General features: G+C 40.6%; 1 protein-coding gene across 3 annotated transcripts in view; it reads right to left on the reverse strand.

The window, feature by feature from the left end:
* Positions 1-22495, reverse strand: part of SIM1 (SIM bHLH transcription factor 1) — a 63213-nt gene that overhangs the window by 8243 nt on the left and 32475 nt on the right. For 2 of the 3 annotated variants that reach the window (XM_067546513.1, XM_067546514.1), the window contains 2 exons: positions 12976-13141; positions 4634-5039 (listed from right to left, as the gene is read on the reverse strand). In XM_067546513.1, the coding sequence (XP_067402614.1) occupies positions 4634-5039; positions 12976-13141 (572 nt within the window). Of the gene's footprint in view, positions 1-2402; positions 2579-4633; positions 5040-12975; positions 13142-22495 lie in introns of those variants that run through there. The other variant, XM_067546515.1, reaches the window with a different exon arrangement.

Raw genomic sequence — 22495 nt, forward strand, 5'->3', positions numbered from 1 at the left:
TGTTATCACCAGTGTGCCTCTAGGGTGAGTGATAAAATTAATAATTGTGGGCAAATAGTATATACACTCCATTCTCTGTGTATATGAGGTACTATACTGTGGAACACTCTCTCCTGAAGGCAACATCTGCTAGCTGGGTGCTCATCACCACAGTATCTGAGCTATTGCAGTAGCCATTAGGACTGCATTGTGCTGGTCACGGTACAAAGAATAAATGGAAAATAGCCCTTTCCCAAAATTAATATCCTCATTTTACAGGTGGGGAACTGGAATTTAGCAAAATTCTTGACCAGATTCTGATCTCTTTATTCACATTGAGCAGCCCCTTCCTTCACAACAAGCCCATTGGCTTCACATGGATGCTTATGGAGAAAGGCACTATTCACCGTGAGTAATGGTATCAGAATCCATCCCAAAGGGAATATCTGTGTAAGCGCTCACCCTCAAAGGAAAGGAGTTCAGAGGCTGGCCCTACTTAACTTGCCCAAGGTCACACAAGAAGTTTGGAAGTTTTCTCTAACCAAGACAACAGTAGCTTTGCCTGTTCTGGTTCTTTCTTGCTTGTTTAGAAAAGACTTGGTGGATACATTGTCTGTCATGACAAATATATGCTCATTCTCCATGGAGCGGACCATTTGTCTGAGTCCATAACAAATAGTTCTAAGCTTTGATGCTGTGCCTCTTCTGCCAGGGCCATGTTCCCTGGATTGTCTGTGACCCTCAAAGAAGCACCCTATACTTCCAGGCTGGCAGCATTGGAATAACTCTGATTTCTGAAGCACTTTTCCCATTTTCACTGATGGGGGGGATAATCTGGAAATTCTGAAGAAAACTCTGGAGACGTCTCATTTTGCCTGTGGTCCACTGTAGTGTATCTATGCACAATGCTGTCATATCCAAGAGGAACATGAATGACTGTGTTAGAGGCATTGTGGTACAATTAACTTCCTGTATAAGTGTTTACAGTTTGTCTTGCCACTCCTCCAAGCATAGGTGCTGGAACTAGGGTTCCCCCCACACCCCTGGTTTGAAGTGGTTTCCATTATATACAGGATTTACAATTTGGTTCAATGGCTCTCAGCACCCCCACTATAAAAATTGTTCCAGCGCCCCTACCTCCAAGAATATCACCCTGTGCTCACCTGGAATCCAAATCTTACACTGAGCACTTTAGCTCTGGATGGGGCCCTGAGGAAGAAATAAAAATGGTTCCCTTCTTGTTTGAGAGCTATTCTTAGGACCACTAGTGTTTTTTAAACACTGTGTATCCAAAAGGTAAGGACTTGTATTGGAAGTGCTTTGGCAAAGCAGGGTAACTTTCTGTCGGGATGGTAATGGTACAATATGGACTCATGTCTCCTTCAGGCTATAGGCAACAGAAAATTCCCCCTGACTGATTATTGCTAGGATGAATAGGAGAGTCTCCATCTTGAAGTTGCATTTTTTTTTAAATGTATTGAAATGTTTAAAATCCAGTACTGCTCTGCTTCTGCCCAATCTCTTTTTAACTCTTTTTTTACAGGATGGAGAATAGGCTTTGTCCTCCTCAGAAGAGCCTGGTGCAATAGCCCCTTATCGATGGGGAGTAGGTAAATAGCTTTCTTCCTGTCCCATTTCTTTCCTGGTTTGGTTGAGTTAGAGTAGAAAATAAATCTGTGTCTAGGCCTCTTATATAATTCTAATGAGTATCTCCTCTGGAGATGTCCACGACTTATTTACCCAATATGAACAGTGGCCATTGATCTGCACACTGGAGAAGACTGTGATATTAAGGTGGCTGGAGATTAGATGGTAAATTACAACCTACTCCAGTCTGTTCTTTCTCCCTCTGTTGTATTGGTTGTCCCCCTAGTTGTATAAGGAAAATATTTTTACAGTTGAAATGTGGCTTTTATTCTCTTCTTTACTGCCTACCAGAGGCTAGAGTTCTTTTGTCTTTTCCAAATACTCCACCCCCCCATATAGTTTGTTGGTTCTCCAAAATGTTTTCTGACAGCATATTTTGAAACACATGAGAGATGTTCTCTTGCATTTGTGCTTTCTCTGAAGGAAGCCACAAGCAGGTCATTGTATTGTAACCTATTGTTCTTGCTGATAGATGAAGTGCATCTAAAACTAATTCTGTCACCAAGAAGATCTTTTAGACAAAGGACCCTAGACCACAAGCTTTTCTTCGTCTTGAGGGGGATGAGATGCTAAAACATATCTGTGCATGTAAAGGTAAAGCAGGCAAAATATTTGGAGGCAGCTGAAGCCTTCAAGGGTGGCCAAAGTGGCCACATAATTTCTTCTAAGGTGTGAATCAACTGTCCAGGTCATGGAACCTTAGAAGAAAACCCCCTTTGAGAGGATCACTATGTCCTTTACAAAAGAGAAAAGAGCTGAGTTCCTTGTGGGGAGAAAACACCACATTTTATTTAGACAGAGGTACATTTTAGAACCTGTTGTCTTGTTTGTTTAATCTTTCTTGGCTTTGGTGGAGACTCCCATTTCTCCTCATTGACATCCCCCAGGGCTTCATGGAGAGAGGTGTCTGGTTCTAGTTTAGATCCAGATGGGAAATATTGTGTGGTTTTTCCTGAGAAGATGAAAGAGGTGGATTTCAGTAGGTTGGAGTTACCTTTCCCTGTCTACTTCCATGCGTGGGTCTTCTGGTGCTGATGCATGTGGGAGGTAGATGTGGAGTTGCCACTTGCTATATCTCCAGCATGGCCTGCCCTGGCACAAGGGGCCTAAGTGACCACTGCCTGGAAGAAGTTACTATTGAGGGGTCTTCCCACAAAAAGAAGGGAGAAGTGTAGGAGGCACATTAATTTTGCCTTCCCCTTTCTTGACTTTGACCACCGTTATTACCCTGCGTATGGGTGACATGCACTACCACCGCTCAAGTACACCTCAGAACAGGAAAAGAAGAGAAAAATCACTCTCTTATCCAAAGAAGCAGCTCTGGAGGTGAAGTTTTGAGTTCAAATGTTTTAAGGCCAATCAGTTAAAAAAGGAGGGGGCGGTGTTTGGGGAAAGACTGATGCTCTGCAGCAGCATGGTTTGGCAGAATGAAACTGATCCTTTCTTCAGAACATGGGGCATTCCCTTCCGGATATTGACTGATGTGTCTGATTCTGCCCCCAAAGCTACATGTGGGCTGAAGACCCACTGTAACAGATCTGTGGAGCATCGCATAATTAAGAATGTATCTGAAGCATCTGGAATAAAAGTTTAATTAACAAACAAACCAAAACCAAGTTTTAGCAGCTTTCTTTGATTGTGTTTGGCAAAAAAAAAAGATAAATATATTTTATCATATCTGTAAGAAATAACCTATACCCATAAATACTATTTCTACATTACTCTGTTAGCATGATCACCAAAAATTATAACATGAGAAATATATGTATCAAAGTGTATGTCTATAGTTACTGTGAAATTAACACACGTGTCAGTTTTCATATTGCAAAGAAAAAGCTAGACAAACTCATGAATATCAGCATTAGGGAGCAGAACACAAAGAAGTGCAATAGGTTATCACAAAGAGAAATCTGCAGAACAATACTAACCAAATCAAATTAGAGGTCTCTTTCTTCCTTCTCTTTCTTTTAGACTGTATTTTCTTGAATCTGCTATTACATTTTCTCTCTTTTTTGGCATGATTTTTTTTTCTTATTGGAATGAAACAGTGTCTATTATTTCTGAACTTATAATGCCAGATCCTAAAAGTCAATGGAGCTGTGCCAATTTACACAAGCTGAGGATCTGCGCCTGTATAAAGTGCTCCCATGAGTTCTATGGGTAATACCTTTTACTGCAATCCAGTTCTTTTTTCAATATGCAAACTACTGTTACAATGGACTGTCACAAACAGACTATAATTATCTCTGTGCTTCTCATAGCATCATTTTTATTTTATTTTTTGCTAATTTGTATCTGAAACACCTGCAGCACAAGTTTGGTTGTGATGGATAACCCTCAAAAGATTTGGAAGTACAATTTGGTTTGGATAAGCACCTGGTATTTTGAGTGTTTATGTGAATTTTATCCAAACCTCTTGACTCTATCAAATCAAGATCAGGGCTTCTTTTGAAGTTTCCAGTACTCTTTACCTTTAGTCTGGCTGGAATTACTTGGAAAACAGTCTTTCTTGGGGTTTTTTCAGCATATTTATTTCTAGTCCAAGACAGCACCAATGGAGGGGATCAAAAGTTTAAAAAATACAAAAGAGAAGAAAAGATCTCCTAGTTTTTCCAAACTACAAAAAAATATTTAATTTGGGTTTGGTTCTGGATACAAGTTCGGGTTAGTTCTCTCCAAACTTGTGCAGCCTTCACTCAAGGAAATAAAATATATATATTAAGTGCACCTTTTCACAGGTTTGCTAAGATCTCACTTATAATGTTTACCTAACTCAATTTCACAGTTAAAAAAATATGGAACAAATAGAATATTTGATTATCTATGTTAGATCATCAAAATCCAGACTTGCACCTTCACAATTCCCAGTGCATAAACATAAACCTTGACTTCAGCACACACATCAGGACTCACACACATACAAGTTGGGAATGTTTAAGTCAGTCCTTTGAAATGCTGGCTTCATACTACTATAGAACCATTTCAGCAATTACTTGTTATCTCTTACCATGTATCCTGTGAACTGAAGTAATGTGGGGCATGCTGTTTTCATATGCTTCTCTGCTTTCAGGGGAAGTTTTTGTCAGGGGCAATGCTGAACGAGAACCCCACCAAGTATCCCTTCCAGACTGCGGTGTGCCCAGGAAATATCTACCAGCCTCACACCTTCCGCCTTCACAGGCCTGAGTATGGAAATGTCTGTCATCCGTCAACCTGGAATGGTCAAGTGCAAAACCATAGCAGAGAGAGCTGCGGTCTGAGTACTGTCTATAGGCACAGGAGACATCATGGTGCTGGGAGCTTGGCCTTTCAGCAGATTCCAGTAATTGTGGAGAGGCAGTATCAGTTAGTGGGCTTCCACCCCATTGGCTCTCATGGTCAGATTCAGATCTTTCTGTGTGAAATCCAGAATACTGTAACACAAAAAGGAAGGCAGAGGAATAACTAAACCTGGACAAGACAACATAAGCAACTAGACTGGGCTGGGAGGTTTCTGTTCTGACAGGGACTCATCTCAAAATCTTTCTCTGTACAGCATTCTGTGATGACCCCATACCCGACAAGGCAGACCTCACAAAAGTCTGAAAACGACCCACTCGCCCCCTCTTATGGCATGTAAAGTGTAGCTCACCACATTCAACAATGACGTTCAATAGCTCAATACTTCAGCTCCCTTCTTCCATTCAAAAGTGGTTTAAAACTGAATTGAAAGAACCCCTCTCTTTGAACACGTTTCCATCTCCAAACCAAAATGGAAACTGTTTTGAAACTCCTATTCCAGGATCCCTATCCATTCCACATATCTCGCTTTCTTACCTGTGGTGGCAGGTCTTATCAGACTTTTCTTCCTCACCTACTGCTGATGGAAAGGAACATTTCAAAATACTGTGGAGAAAAGCTCCAGAGTGCTTCTAAATTTTAAAGTAGCGGATCAGGGGACCCAAAAGGGTTATACTGCCCTGCTGCATGAGGGCAAGGAAGTAAACTACTGAAGACTATTTACCAGAAGAGGAGATCATTTACTGGAGCAGGGGGAGAGGGTTATCTGGTCACCCACACTTGAGATTAATACTGAATGGTAAGGGAGGTCACCACAAAAGGCAGACAGAATCAGGACCTATCAAGAGGGAGGAAGAGATATGGGCCAGCTGGAGAAATAAGGGTTGTGCTTAGAGGGAGTTAAAGGTAAAGCTAAATTTTGGATAAGTAGATAGATTTCTGGATGCTTTTCTGAATAAATAATGCTTATTAGAGCTTATGTTTCTTTTTATTAATTTGTGCCATCAAAGCATATGGATCATCTTCTTACATCAGCTTTATCCATGATCATGGAATGGGATGGGACCAAAAAATGCAACTCCCATCTCTCCAGTACTGCATATCAGTGCGATAAATCAATATGCTTAAAGGAACCTGTAATTCTCAACTCCTCTCACTCTGCCAGCAAATACCCTCTAACCTTTTATTTTAGTACAAATCAAATCTCTTTCCTAAAAACATAAGCTAGCTTCTATTTCATTATACTGAGTTGCTATGAAACTCCTCATTATCAACCAGGATCATGGTTTATGCACTTACCAATCAAAAGTACTGACCATATGTTTGACTTTCAGAAAGCTAAACCATCTGGGCAACTCCAGCAGTGGAAGTATTTGGCGGCGGAGTGGGTTGGTGGAAAGAAGCAGGATTGTATGCGTGTTTTTAATTGCTTGTTTCTGCAGCTTTTTGAGTTATGAACTCTCTTTGCTGACAAAAAGGCTAACATGAGTATCGGTGAGAAATGGTAACAGCTCTGCATAGACCAGTCATATTTTGTTATTTGCTCACAAAAGAAAATTCAGTGCAAAAGACCTACATACAAACTTACGGGCAGTTTAGAGCAAATGACTATTTAAAGGGACACCAGACCCTTTCATATATATGGGGTTTTAGAGGAAGGTGAGGGAACAAGAGGCAACATCATAGTCCCTTTAAAACCAGCCAGTCTGGAAAACTATCTAACTTTCTCAGCCTGGGATATAATATCATGCTACCTTAGCTGATATAAATGGACTTCAGTTAACTGTGTTAATTGGTGTAGCATAGTGTGCCAAACTAGAAAACAAACTCTTCTCTGGTCTTCCTAGCACCTACATCCTCAAACTTTTCTGTGACAAAGACATTTTCATTAGCGCTGGTTTTGAAATTTTTCCTACCAAAAAAAAAAAGGCTTTTCAACCAAAACAAAAGTTTTCAGAAAAAAAACAAAACATTTATTTTGGTCAATTTTTTTTCAGTTTTTCCACACAAAAACACTATAAACCAAAAAATGAACATGCTTTGGTAAAAGTTTTCATTAAAAAAAATGCTTTTCATTTCAGTTTTTGGATTGTAGTTTTCAAAAACTGAAAATTTTTACCAAAAATTGAAGCTGTTTATCAAAAGTGAAAAATTTTACCAAAAATAAAATTGTTTCAGTGCTTTATTTTTAAAAATGATACAAAATTTTAAAACAAAAAATGATCACACATGAAAAATAATTGGCATTAGAGCTGGTTGGGAATTTTTCATCAAAATGATTTTCCAATGGAAAAACTGAAATTTTCTGCAGGAAGGGGAAGGAGGGGCATCAGGTTCCCAAACTACACCTCACCTGAGGCAATGCTCTCCAATGAGAAAATGAAGTTTAGTGTTGCACTGACTAGAAATGAACTGTTTTGACATTCCCAAAATCAGAATGTTTCATTTCAATCAAAAATTTCAAAATGTTACATTGCAACACTTCTGAATAGAATTTTTTCAGAATTTCTGTTCCACAAAATTTTTTGAAATTTCAACATTTCATTCCAATTTCAGATGTCAACAAATGTTCAAATGTTAGAATTTCAGGATGAAAATTCTGAATTTTGCTCAGTTCTAATGGGCATTTTTTTCTATCAGCTCTATTATGCAGCTATATTGCTACTGACATGGAAAGAGTTTTTGTCCCTGATGATATGTTTAGGTTGCAATGAAACTTAGTCTGACTTCTTCTGTGCAGATCTTCTTCACGTAGCTAAAATTCAACAGGTTGCATGCATTTAGCTCACAGAGCAGTGAACCATTCCAAAGAGCACATGTCCAATGTGTCAGAAATGCACCAGGTAATAGCCATATTGCCACATAATCAAAAACAACAATACTTTGTGCATGTTCTTTGTACTTGATGTAAAAGATGGTCATCTGAAATCTGGCCTGGTGCAGCTGCTAGGCCACGGGAAGAATTAAATTAACACTAGTGAGTTGCTTGTGGCCCATATGGTCTAGAAAGGCTGCCTGTATACAATTGCCTATTCTCAGTCCAGAGCATAGGCAGACATAGGCTTAAACCATTTCCTTTTAAAGCTTCTCCACTTGGTATTGTCACACTGTCTCTCCTGCTGCCATCCCACCCTTATGATTTTTGGGAATGTGATGTTCACAATGGAGGCAAGTGTGACTTTCTCAGTGGTAGTTGTAGGGGGGATGTAATACAGCAACTCTGAGCTCTGCTGAAACAGAAATGAAAATGGCACCTCTCAAATTAAAATTAGGCTCAATTAGTTCAAGTGATGGAAGGGCACAGAAAACTGAATTTGGTTTCAAAAGCAATCTGGTCAACCAGAAGAAGTGAAACCATTGTCTTCTGTAAAGAAACCGCACCTGCATAACTGGAAGTTTTATGCTTTGCTCATTTTTCTCCATGTCTGCTCTCAAGCAGTATTTTTTAGAAATGTGGCTTGTCTAGTCAAATTAGGAGATAAAAGTTGGGACAAGAGGAAGGACTTCTTTGGCCTGAGGGCAATGCCTGAAATCAATCACTACCTTCCAAAGCTAAAAATATTTCTGGCAGTAAAGAAACAACAATGAATTCAAGTGATGTATTTCAGACCACTTCCAGTCCTCCAACTGCTTCCTGCTGGGCTGCCAGTTCCTGACAAACTGACCTGGCACTTCCAGACACCAGAGCTATCTTCCAAAGTGCTAATTTAGTGTGCCAGCCTGATGAGAAGTGATCAGAGGATTAGCGTCAACCCAGAAAGGAATTATTTAGACTCACTGGTGCTTTTTATAGCCCAGGAGAATTTTTGGGAGAGTTTTATTTTGGTGGGTAGAAAAAGGAAGAAATCAATCCTCCCATGGTATCTAAAGCTTAGTTTAAGAAAGGCCATAAAAATGTATCAGGCTACTATACACTATAATATTTTTTGTCGCTTTCCCCCACCAGACACACACCTGACTTCTTATTTCTTAATACCTAATACAGGTGTCTCAGCCCTTAGCCTTCCATAGATAGCAACAACAGCCAGCTTCACACACAATGCCAGATGTTCATGCAATAGATGTTACAGTTCTCTAATTTCCTGGAATCCTGCTCAGGTTTTTACCATTATAAACTATTAAATATATAGTGAAATCCTCTCAAAGTAGAGTCCTCTTTTCCATGAAAAACTTTCACTATATGAGGCATTAGCAGCTTTCCTCTTGATTTGTGTCTTAGCCCTGAGAAAAAACATCACAGATGCAGGCTGCATTGTACTAAGAACATATGCATGCTTTTAAATCACTTTTATCTTACTTTTTCCTAATGTAACCCTGAAATGTAAAATATGTTCTTTTTGCATTCACTATTATAGGCAGAACAGATGGTGAAAGGCTTAGATTAAAGTAATACAGCATGTCCATTAAAATAACCTCCACTGCTGGTGAGTCTTCACCAGATCAGGAGTTATGTTTACTATAAAAAAGAGTTTTGCTTTGCTGTTTGGAATACATTGGTAGTTGCCAAAGCTTTAGGCTACAGCAAGAAGCAATAAACAAATGAGAGGCTGTCTAGCATTGGTCCCATTCCTAATGTCCTTACCCAGCCCTTTAAAAGAGTGGGTGATTTGGCTGAGTGAGAATGAGTATGGGTTGCAGAATGAATCCCAGCAATTCCTTTGAGAGTGAATGTAGAGCAAAATTGGCATTGACATCAATTGCAGAGCAACTTAGCAATAATTAATGTGCACTTATTGGGCAGGGTTATTTCTACAGTCAATAAATATATGGTCTAATAATTACTAAAAACCCAACCTCTATTGAATATGGGCTTAACCAAAAAGAACTAAGGAAGAGGTTTAGATGAAACAATAAAGGCTGATCAAAATCTGACCATAAAATGTTTCCATCAGAGGCTGAGAACTTTCAACTTTTTCTTTAAATGATCGTTATTAATGGAAGATTAAACTCCAAAGCAATTGTTCAGATGATCACAATTAAAATGTTTTGCCAATTTTGTTGCTATTTCCTGTGTACAGAAAATGAAGCCCAGGGGCTAGCTCAGAATAAATGAGGTCCAGAGCTAGATTTTGGGAGAACCCAAACAGAATTATAGTAACGGGGCGGGGAAGGAGAAAAGGGACATCCTTTAGCCAACTCAATCTTTCCTTTCTCTCATAACCTCATCAACTTCTCATCCCTTCTTTCTTCTATCCCCTTTCCTGCATTTAATCTCTCCACTTCTATTATCAGGCTGCACAAGTAAAGAGCATTGATCAATGCATTCAGACAGTAGCAAACCCCCCAATCACATAAGGACTATTGGGCTGTCCTACAATTTGACAGCCCCTTCTCCCTCTCTGGGCAGGTATTGCACGTCCCTGTTCTGCTATAGTCAATTTGAATTAGAGAAATGCTGACAAGCACCTCCAATTCAATAAAGTCACTTTTAGTGAAAGAGATTCTAGTACATTCTCTGCCTAACAGACGGTGGGGGAAGCTTGGGGCTTCTGCCCTGTGGCAGGTTAATGGGTCCAGGGGCTTCTTCCCAGTGCGGGGGGGTCCACAGGGCTTCAGCTCCATGGTGTGTGTCTGCCTAGGCTTGGGGCTTCAGCAGAAACAGGGCTCGAACCCCAAGCCCTGGCAGGCGCCTCCCACAGGGCTGAAGCCTCAAGACTCCCATCCCCACAAGGCTGAAACCCTTAGCCCCGGTGGGTGCGCCCCAGCTCTTGAACTTCTGAAGATTGTTGTATGCAGCTCAGAGGGTCAGTAAGTTTGGCCTCCCTTCTTGTTGTAGAAGGATTCCTCTCTGCAAATATCCTAAGTCTACCATATTCAGCAATAATATGAGGTTTAAGAAAAATGTTGACATTTTCTGTGTTAAGTGAGCCAAGCACCTCTCCTTCTGCCCTAGTAATGTCCATGCAGTTATTAAAATCTTTTTTTCTTACAGTCCACATCTAACGTAGCTGCCCTATTGGTACACAACTGGCAAAGAAGTGGATTCCCAGGCATCACTCAGTAAAGCATATTATTCCCTTTTTTCCTTCCTAAGAGTAAGGAAGGAAAGCAAAAAAAGGAAAGTACACAAATTTAAAAACGCGTGGGTTCCATCAAAATACCCACTGACAGCTGGGTAACCCCAAGGGATTTCCATGTCCAATGGCACTAATTTTAGTAAGAATCCCCCCAAAAAACAGGCTCTGCCGGTGAGCCAAAACCTCAATCGTCACTTTACAACCATGCCTTTGAGTCGCTCTCCAATTCTCCACAACTAAGTGGCAGATTATGTGGGCTGGAAATTGATGGACACAGGCAATACCACCTGCTGCAAGTTCTTTACAACAGCTTTGGTTGGTCTTTCAACAGTTTATTCAGTGACTGGAAGGGATGAGGTACAGACAAGCTGCCAGCATTGCTTGTGGTGAGGTGCTACAATGTACAGTATGACCGTTTTTCAAGAGATTGGCAACCAGAACTGCTACAGCTTTATGTTTGATGAAATCTGTCACCAGTTCAGCTGGTGATGAGGATGCAAACTGAATTGGAGACTAAACATTCAGGCAACAACCGCTACTAAATTAAGGCCCATATACATATGGGTGCTAAAGGTGCTAGCAAAAGAAAATTTCTGATGCTAAGGAGGAAGAATCTGTATGGATATTAATCTCAGGTCAGAGAAAGAAAGAGAGACAGTTATAGGCCTTTGGATGAAACTAACAGTAGTGAACGCTGACTATTAAGAAACAGCGCAAAACAATGGGTGAGTTCAAATGTTCAAAAGCTAAACAGTTGAACATCTCATTAAGAATGTTTTGTATATACAATTTCTCAAAACTTGCTTGACCAAGCCCTGAATAACACACAAGAGTGTAATGTGATCAAAATATTAAATAACTGTAACAATATGGCCATTTTCAAAACTTGATTCTTAATTAGGAGTCTGAGTCTACCCTGGGGTGCCGAAATAAGTGTCCTCTGTCAAAAGTGCTTAATGCCCAGCAGCTCTAACTGAAGTAAGTTAAAACTGCTGGGTCCTCAGCACTTTTGAAAAACAGGTCTCTTATTTAAGCACCAAGTATGGACTCAGACTCATCACTTTAAGAACCCATTTTGACAAATATTGGTCTTGCAGGGAGATATCAAGAGGTAACACTATGGGCCAGAATTCAACTGGACTTCTTAAAGGCATCCACAACTATCTGATCCTGCACCACTTACTCATGCAAGTGTCTCGATCGAGGTCAAGGGGCTCTTCTCATGTTAGTAAGGCCTACAGGACTGGACTCAATATTTGGTAGCCACAACAGTTGGTATGCTCAACAAACAACATTTTCCTGATCAAATATGGGGTTCTGTGCAGCCAAACAGTTGTATGAACAGATTTTTGCAAGCACACCTTTGGAGATCCATTGGAAATTTGACCTCATACTACAGGTAAGAGATTTTATTTTAAACATAAGCCTGAATATGGAAGATAGGGAATTAAAATCTGTTGAAACCTATCACCACCAGCCTGCATTTCCTTTTCCTATTCACAACTTTGTGCCTTGAAGAGCCTTCTTCCTCCAGTTCACCTTGCTACTTCATCCTCTCCCCACCTTGAAACTCACTTCTTTTAGCAAGCATTTCACCACTAATCACCACACAAGTGCTTCTCACTGCCTTGCCTTCTCCTCATAATTACGGGGTTAGAAAAACAATTTAAGAAAAAACATGATCATCTCATCACTGGATCATTCAAATGGTCACAACTCAAAGTCCCCACATACCAAACCAAAATATGCTCTACAAAGAGCTTTATGAACTCTTCTTTATGTTCCTCCCCCATGAAATCCCCATCATATGTGGTTGATGGTGATTTATTTATGCTGCACCATAGTTATACATGGTATTTTACAGACAATTAACAACAATACATTCCTGCCCTCAAGATCTTATAATCTAAGGATCCAATTCTGTCACCCTTAACTCATATTGAGGGGTACTTTCCTCAGCCCATTCTAATTTCCTGCTTGAAAATCAGCCAAAATCAAGTTATGCAATAAAAGAAAGCTTTGTGGTATAAGCATGTTGTTCAAAGACAGCTACCTGTGGATACGGTGATGTCCTTGATTTTGTCTTTGTGCTCGAGAGTCGTGATTTGCTTCCCTTTCTATTGTCCGTTATGGTCGGAGTTGAATTTGCATATGAGAATGATGGTTTGGTTGCTGTCACTTGGTCCAGGGAGAGTTGCAGTCCTTTATATTCAGTATCCCTATTAAAGGCAGAAGTATAAGACAAACTCACTCCATATCTTAATCAGACACATGTTTTTCTCTTAAGTGGGGGATGGAAGCAATTTGGGGGGCGAGGAGACATCCAAGACAACTGTATAGCTTTAGTTTTTCTCTACAATAATTGGAAAAGCCTGAAAATGCAGCGATTGTCTCATTCTGTTTTATAGGGAAATAGTGGACTCAAAAGTAGAGCTGGTTGGAAAAACTTTGACAGAACCATATTCCATTGGAATATGTGGTTCTTTTGAAATCAAAAGGCTTCACAAAACTGGGTTGATTTTGCCAGAATATCATTTCAGAAGGAAAACAGAATAAAATAGGATAAAAGTTCTGTTGGAAACAGACTGTTATAACATTTTTTAAACAAAATATTTTAATTAACCCAAAATTATTTTTTTTCTGGCCTTAACCTTCAGAGCATTTCAAATTTTTCGGGTTTCACTCTGAGTCAGAGTCAGATTTCATAATCTCACAATCCTTCACAAAACAGGTCTTTCACGCAGCACTACTCAAAAGATGAACAGACAAGTAATAAATGCTGTGCTATGCAGTTATCATTTGTATCAGAGAATTAAAGTGGCAAAGGGGGCCAAATTCTCCAAAACTGAATGATCATACACACTGTCAAAGATGATCCTTTGCTCCAAGTGAATGTTAATTACATTTGTTTAATGATAAATTCATTCAGAACGCTGTGTGACTGGAAAAAAATCCTCCACTCCAAGAAATATGCATATGTCACTGTCTAGTTAGAAACTGGCAGTATCTACAGTAGCACACATTTAAAAAATGACCTTCCTATGATTATTTCATTACTTTAACAAATGTCTACACAAAAGTATTGCTGGTTTTTGATTTTGAAAATATGGTTACCTTATACACTACATTCTCCCCGTCTTGGCACTCAACTTTCTTCAGTAATACAGAGCAATGATGAGGGGGACTCTTGAAAATGATATTACAAGGAAGTGAGCTTGTAGCAATGCAGTTAAAGGGGTGCAGATGGATTTTTTAAACTGACACATATACAGCTGCCAGTGACTGAATGGTAAATCATGGGATTTGTGATTATTATTTTGGAAATCAGATTGCTGTGATTTGTGAGATCATATCATTCATTATTCACAAGTATTCAAAAAACTGATGAATATTTGTGAATATGTTTGCAAATCTTGAAACTTTCACAAATTATCCATCCAAAAATTTACTATTCATTATTCTCCTGTTTAAAGATTTGGTGGGAGAATAAAAAAAATTCCAATAAACTTAAATGACCAATCACTGAGTAGCCAAAAATACCAGTGCACAAAGTCAGAAGGTTATTCATTCAAACTTTTCAGTTAATTGTTTAAAATAACAAATACATTCTAAGAAGATCAACAGTAGTTCACAATGATTTGCTAACCAAAATAAGGGATAAATTCTTAGGACAGGATTGTGCCCTTGATCTTCACAACTCTGAGAGGGGACTAGAAAGTGAACAGCCCACATCTCTCTGCATGATCACATCAAACCTACTAGGATCCTGGCATGTGGAGAAGGAAGAAAGGAAGGAGCTGTGTTCCTGATTCTGCCTCCCACAGACCAGGGGCAGTGGGAGGAGCCCTGGCTCTGCCCCTCCCTTGTGCCAGTTAAAAAAGCAAGAGGAGGGCAGAGGAGGAATTGTGACTCGTGTTTTTTTTTCTGGGGCAGTGCAGTTGCACTTTGCCTCATATTCCAGACTGAATCTAAAGGTTCAATCTAGCCCTTAATGAAAACTATTAATAACAAATCATTCAACAGCTTCTGCCTACCATATCCTGAATTGTAATCATACGTACATTGATGTAAGCCATGCCAATTAAAAATATACATGAACTGTGCCCCAGCCTCTGCATCTCCCCGCTGAGAACAATGAAACTCTTTCAAACAAATACTAGGGCTGCAGGACAAACCTGATAAATGACTGAAAGCTTCCATATATTCAAGTGATTAAATATAACGAATCTCTGAATAGCTAGACAAATAAATCTGCTGAACAGACAAATTAATTTATGGTCAATACATCTGTTTCTAGACTAAAACCTGTTTGTACCAGGTAATCAAGAAACCAGTTAGTAGAACAGCTTTTCTATTGAGAGCCTGGTTTCGCAGACAAGAAACATACCGTACAGTATAAATGAGCCACTGTAATTAGAGCAGTAGCTGGGTACGGTATCTTCAGTTTACAACAGACAGATGTTTCCACAGTGTATAATTAATGTTTTGTAATGCTTAGCTATTTCTTTAAGGAGTTCATTTCTCCAAACATTGGCTTGAATAGAGATGCGTCTGTGCCATATTTGGAGCTGTGTTTCGAACACCCCAAATATTGTGAGGGTTTGGATCCAGGGTTTTGGTTTGGCTTACTATAAAAGAAAGGCCCAGCAACAAAATTTAGAAACCTGTTCTAATTTTTATCCTCATTAATTTTGGGATTGTTTGGATTCTGGGTTTCGGTGCAGGTATATCTCTGGATGCAAGGCGTCTGTTTCTGCACAGTTGAACACTACCAATTTGCTGTTTGATTGCATGGAAGGTCAAATGTGACATTAAAATGAAGGAGGCTAACATTCTGTAGTTAGGCTATACATTTAATTATTAAAACATCACAATGTTTTAAATGTTTGTAACTTCCAGCTCTGACCCAACACCTTTCCTGTGGCAACTAGATTGCAGAAGAAATTAATATTAGGACAAAACCAAGAAGACAAGATGTCTTTAACATTACTATTAAGCTCTGGGGTTGTTTTGTTAGTGTCTCTGTCTCCCTCTCCCCCAGTATCTGTATGATATAAATGACTAATCCAACCTTTCTGGCTACCCCCTCCTGTTACCACAACCTAACCTTCTCAGCTCCACATCCTCCCTGGAATAGAAGCCTTCGCAAAACTGAAATTACCCATTACTTATAATAAAGAAGAGGGAAAAAGGAGATGGGAAGAAATGCCCCTCACTACTCACATCACCATCTACTACTCCAATACCATCCTTTGTCAGCTATGCCTGTTTATGGACCAACATTTAAATCTTCCAGACAACAGTGCAGAACAACACTGCCAGGCCCTCAGGATCTGTAGAACAGTAACATCAGCACAAATGGGCTTAAACCCCAATACCCCATCCCTCCCCAAATCTCGACTATCGCTATGTTCAGGAGATATCCCACAAGAACACCAGACAGTAGGATAAATCCTAAAGCTAATTGCTCCATCAGTAATATGATTAAACAGAGGAGAAGTAGAAAATAAGAACCTGAAACTCTGGGAGATGAATGCAAAGTCAGCTGTCAACAAAACCAGCACCATCTATGATCTCATTTTGGGTGGAGCACATGGCCTTGCTTGCCTTATTAAGACATCGTTCAATGTCATCGCCAACCCTTGCTTGACACTGCTAGGCCCCACAGAATACTCTATGTCACAAGCCAAGACAGACAGAAGGCACAAGAAAAAAGAAAAGACGTTGATTAGCAGTTCTGTTCCCCTGCAGCCTTGGCTAAAGATGACATTCCATCTCAGACACAAAAACATTTGAGTGAATCCATATGATCTGTGAGGCATTGGATAAGAGGAACATCAGACTGCTAGTTGGGTACATAGCTGCCTCTGAAACTCTGTCATCTGCATGAAGGAACATGCAGAACTGCTGCCCTCCATGGTACTGGAATCCCCCAGATTCCTCCTCTTCAGTGACCTCAATCTTCATATAGACTAAGTCAGCGACACAACAGCACTGGATCTCATGGCCCACATGGAAACCATAGGATTCTCCCAGTCAGTCTCTTACCTACACAGGCAGCCAGACATATGTTGCATCTTATCTTCAACCTAGCACTGGATACTGGAGATATCACAAACATACCACTGTCCTAATCAGATCACCATCTATCCAGGAAGAGATCAGAGCTTTCCCTATCTCCCACCAGGGTAGTGAGCAACCAGGCTGGTCTTCTCCTGAAAAACTCCAGAACTTCCTCAATTTCCAACTCACCCTATTTGAACAAGCCACCCAAATACAAGGCCAGTGCACCAAGGAGTTAGTACAACAGTACAGTCACTGTTCTTCACTACCATTGATGCCTTGGCCCCAGGTTATCCACGCACCTACAATGACCAAGAAGATCACAGTGGTTCTACAGCAGATTAACAACACAGACAGAAAGTTAGAATGGCCATGGTGCAAATATACATTCTGAATCCCTCCATCTGCTGCACATACACTCACAGGATAACACTACTACTACAACGAAGGCACCACCAGCCTTCTTGATGACTGAGATGATTGGCTCTGTGGATGTGGGGAAAGCAGTGGATGTGATATAACTTGACTTTATCAAAGCTTTTGATACGGCTCCCACAGTACTCTTATCAGCAAGTTAAAGAAGTATGGGTTGGATGAATGTACTATAAGGTGGATAGAAAGCTGGTTAGATCATCATCAAGGCGTAGTGATCAAAGGCTCAATGTCTAGTTAGCAGCCAGTAACAAGCGGAGTGCCCCAGGGGTCAGCGCTGTGGCCGGTTTTGGTCAACATCTTTATTAATTATCTGGAGGATGGGGTGAATTGCATCCTGAGAAAGTTTGCAGAGGACACTAAGCTGGGGGAAGTGGTAAATACTCTGGACGGTAAGGATAGGATACAACGTGACCTAGACAAATTGGAGGATTGGGCCCAAAAAAATCTGATGAGATTCAAAAAGGACAAGTGCAGAGTCCTGCACTTAGGATGGAAGAATCCCATGCACTGCTACACACTGGGGACCGACTGGCTAGGCAGCAGTTCAGCAGAAAAGGACCAGGGATTTACAGTGTGCAAGAAGCTGGATGTGAGTCAACAGTGTCCCCTTATTGCCAAGAAGACTAATGGCATATTGGGCTGCATTAGTAAGAGCATTACCAGCAGATCGAGGAAAGTGATTATTTCCCTCTATTTGGCACTGGTGAGGCCTCATTTGGAGTATTGTGTCCAGTGTTAGGCTTCCCACTACAGAAAAGATGTGGACAAATTGGAGAGAGTCCAGAGGAGGGCAACAAAAATTATTAGGGGGCTGAAGCACATGACTTATGAGGAGAGGCTGAGGGAATGAGGCTTGTTTAGTCTGCAGAAGAGAAGAATGAGGGGGGGTTTGATAGCAGCCTTTAACTACCTGAAAGAGAGTTCTGGGGAGGATGGAGCTAGGCTGTTCTCAGTGGTAGTAGATGACAAAACTAGAAGCAATGGTCTCAAGTTGCAGTGGGGGAGGTCTAGGTTGGTTATAAGGAAAAGCTTTTTTACTATGACGGTGGTGAAGCACTGGAATGGATTACATAGAGAGGTGGTGGAGTCTGCATCCTTAGATGTTTTTAAAGTGTGGTTTGACAAAGCCCTGGCTAGGATGATTTAGTTGGGGTTGGTCCTGCTTTGAGCACAGGGGTTGGACTAAATGACCTCCTGAGACGCCTTCCAACCCTAACCTTCTATGATTCTCTGATTCTACACCACCCCAATCAATACTGAAGAAACATGGCCAGTGAAGCTATTTTGCATAGTGAGCTGGCTAGTCAGACCAGGCTGCATAGCCCAGACACCAAACTAAGCATTGACTGCTGTGAAGAACTGTCTCCACTGATAAGATCAAACGAATATATTTATGGAGTTAACTGGGGAAATACTCCACCCCGACTAGATTGTATTATCCATCCCACCACCCCAACTAAGTTTGGTCCCATCAATCATGCCAAAGCTCAGGAAGTTCTGAAAAAAATAGCAGAGCCACAACCTGTGAAGTGGACCCATGCCCCTCCTGGCTGGTAAAACCCAGTGAAAAACTATGCCTGCAACTAACAGAAATAGTCAATGCATCCTTTGAAGAAGCCCAGTTACCAAACTCCTTGGAAAATGGAATAGTTATCCCAATCCTCAGGAAGCCAACAATCTCAAGATCTCTCCAGCTACTGTCCTGTCTCCAAACTTCCATTCCTGGGCAAAATAAGTGAGAATGTAGTAACCATCGAACTCTAACATGTGACATCTGCCAACATCCTGGATACCTCATAATCGGGGTGAGACCAAGGAGCAGCACAGAGATGGCTCTAGTGGCATCAAAAGTCAAACTCCTCCTGGCCATGGACAGAAGTAAGATCTTCATGGTCTTACTGTTGGACCTCTTTGCAGCCTTTCACAGTGCTACTAAGCTCCTGTATTGGAGTTTAAAGACCCCACACTAAGGATAAAGGAATGGTGGAACATACTGGGCCAAGAAGTCTCCCACCACTGAGCAGCTGCCAAGCATGCTTCCTATGGAAAACCTGCTTAAAACAGAGTTCTAGCAGTCAGGCAGGGGGAGAGTGAAGGAGAGACTGGCTGCAAGAAGGCAGACAGGTTATAGCTGCTGAAGAAGAGTGATCTCCAAGGGAAGGACCGAGACTCTAAGACTAGGCTGGGGGATTGACCCCACTCTCTTCCCCCCTTCTACCTGACCAGAGGGAACAACTGGACTCAGAGTGAATGGGGAAGCTCCCTCACAGGCACACACATCTGAGGCTCTGAATTACTGAGACTGTGCAAGGAAAAGGCTAGAGTTAGGCATCATTGTGGTGATGAAAGCATCTCTGGGGATCGTCAGTACTCTGTGGGACACAGTTTGTGTACATCAAAAACAAAAAATAGCCCAATAAATTATGCAGAAGACGTGTAGAAGTACAGGGACAAACATCTGCATCAATACATTATAATCCTATGCCATATAGCATGGGAGTTTAACTTAACAGCAGTAACACCACACTGAGATCTGAGCATATTGTCATATCAATACTTGGCAATCTGTGCAAGTGTCTTACCTCTCTATTGTGCTACTGTGGCTGCTGGCTCACTTTCCTTCATCATTTGGGTAATTTATCCATCCTGCTCAACCCAGACTCCTCCCATTCTGGAATACAACAGCAAATCTTCTCACCTTTACCACAAAGAATTGGAGAAAGGAACTTTCTCCACCTTCTGCCAGAATGCCATCAGGCCAACTTCTATGCCCTCTACACCTCTTTATTCCTTTCAGGGCCTTACTAGAAAGGCCCAAAACTTTTCTCTTTCCACAGCCTCTTCTTGTTCTGCAGGAGCGTGGGAGGTTTATACCAGCTAGCACTTCTTCCCAGCACTCCTTTCTGTAACAGCTTCTAATTCCCATTAGTCCTGGGAACAACTCCCAGAACTCCCCTATCCTATGCTGACGTAAGAAAAGAGCCTGTAGTTTATCTTAAAGGGCCAGAATGCCCTGTTATACAATCATACTCTAATAGCAATGCGTAGCATTAGCATTAATCCATTAACACAATGAAAAGGTCATTGGTGCACTACGGTGAGAGTTTGGTATTATCTGAACACAAGCGCGAGTGCAAGGTGATATTAATACAATAGGATTACGCACTGTAAACACGATCACATAATGTTACTGATGAGATGTGGCAGGCATCTGTCCTCACAGTAGAAAGTGTGTTGTAGTTTTAATTGCTGAGTTGGATCCACTAATTACATATAGTCATTGTTCCCTGTACTTATACACAGATATTGTATTGTTATTTTTAAAATAACGCATTACTGCAATTGGCATTTATTTTAGTTAGTGGCTCTGAAGAACTGTTTCTGCCAATCTGACATACAATGGAAATATTAAACTGAAATAATAAAGAAAACCCACACTGCTGGAAGTTCACTGTAATCAATACTCAGTCTGTGTCACTGAGTTCTTGCCATTTAGTTTAATTATGCCAGGAGTGCGAAAAAGGTGTCTGTAAGTTTTCTATGTGTCCAAACACACTGCTATAATACATCATTTTTCTACTTTTGAAAAAATGTCCACTTGTATCATTTCTGCTTTATTCCCCCTCTCAGTGTTGAAGAAGCTTCATTCAGCTGATGAATAAAAGGAAAACAGATTCTTGCTCTTTGTTGTCTCCATTACTCTCTGAAGCAGCAGATGGCACAACAGACTGGACAATATTCTCATCTGTTATGTCCTATGCTTCTGTACAGCATATCTCAGTAATGGTGGAAAAAGCAACAGTCTGCTTACAAGATATGTCAGAAGGGGGATTCATGAAACCTTCCTTAGCACTTAGTAGTGATGAATGAACCATTTGAGATTTAAAAAAAAAAAAACATTTATCCATCCTCCAACTCATCATCTTAAATGTAAAGCAAACTCTTTTTGAAGTTCAAAAACATTTGGTAAAATCCCTTACCCACCTTCCATTTATTTTTCAGTTTTATACACTTCTGTACTTCCAAGTTCAAGCCAGGACCAGCAGTAGAAGTGCCAATATGCAATGAGAAAGGCTGCTGTCTGGCATTTTTAGCCTAACCAAAAGCAGACAGTATCAAACATCTTGCAAAAAGTTCAGGTCTTGTGAGATTTCCAAGCTAAGGGCCCAGTCCTGCACCTATTTAAGCCAATGGCAAAAATCAATGAGATCAAGAGCAGACTTTAATTTTGGATACCCAAGGAGTTCATTTAATTTGAATAAGTATCCAAACTTTAGAATACTTACCTGAACCGAAAAGAACCTCTGACTCTTTTGCAGTTCCCTCATCACCTGTTACCAGACTTCATTGGTGTTCTGTTGTCTGACCTTGGGCTAATCACTTCACATCTCTGTGCCTCAATTTCCTCATCTGTAAATTGGGATAATGATACTTACCCTCTTTTGTAAAACACTTTTAGATTAAAAGCACTACATAGGCCTGATCCGAAGTTCATTGAAGTCAATGAAAAGGTTCCCACTGACTCAACAGGCTTTGATTAGGCCCTTCAAGAGATTACTTATTATTATTGTTAATAATGAGATTAGTTTGGGCAACTATAGTTCTGCATGGTGGTCTCAATCACTGAGTTCCAGGCATTTCTTTCCTCATAAGTGCTCAATAAGAGGTCTGCATTTGTAGTGGAGTCACAGACCTATCTTCTCCCATCATGAGATTCACACATTGCGAATCACATCACTGTACTTAGCCTTCAAACACTGAACAATCTCCAAACTAAGAACTTGTCTAACACAGTGTGGTAGTGCACATTAGAGGGGTGTGGCTTCTAAAGCCCACCAATATAAGACACAATAACTGGCCCGTGTGGACCCTGCTGTTGCACACTAAAAGTTCCTTACTGTGTGTTGATGTAGTACTGTTTGAAACGGATCAGCAGAGTCTACCTGGGCCAGTTTGTGTGCAACACAATGCGTACCCCACTGACACACACTGCTGCACCAAGTTAACAGGCACAAATGGGTTGGTGCCTGAAGATGTTTTCAAAGCTTTCCTGCTTGGTGTCTTGTCCCAGATTG

The sequence above is a fragment of the Emydura macquarii genome, unplaced genomic scaffold (genome assembly GCF_026122565.2).
Source record: "Emydura macquarii macquarii isolate MOO-44397 ecotype Brisbane River unplaced genomic scaffold, CSIRO-AGI_Emac_v2 contig_1146, whole genome shotgun sequence".
NCBI lineage: Eukaryota > Metazoa > Chordata > Testudines > Chelidae > Emydura > Emydura macquarii.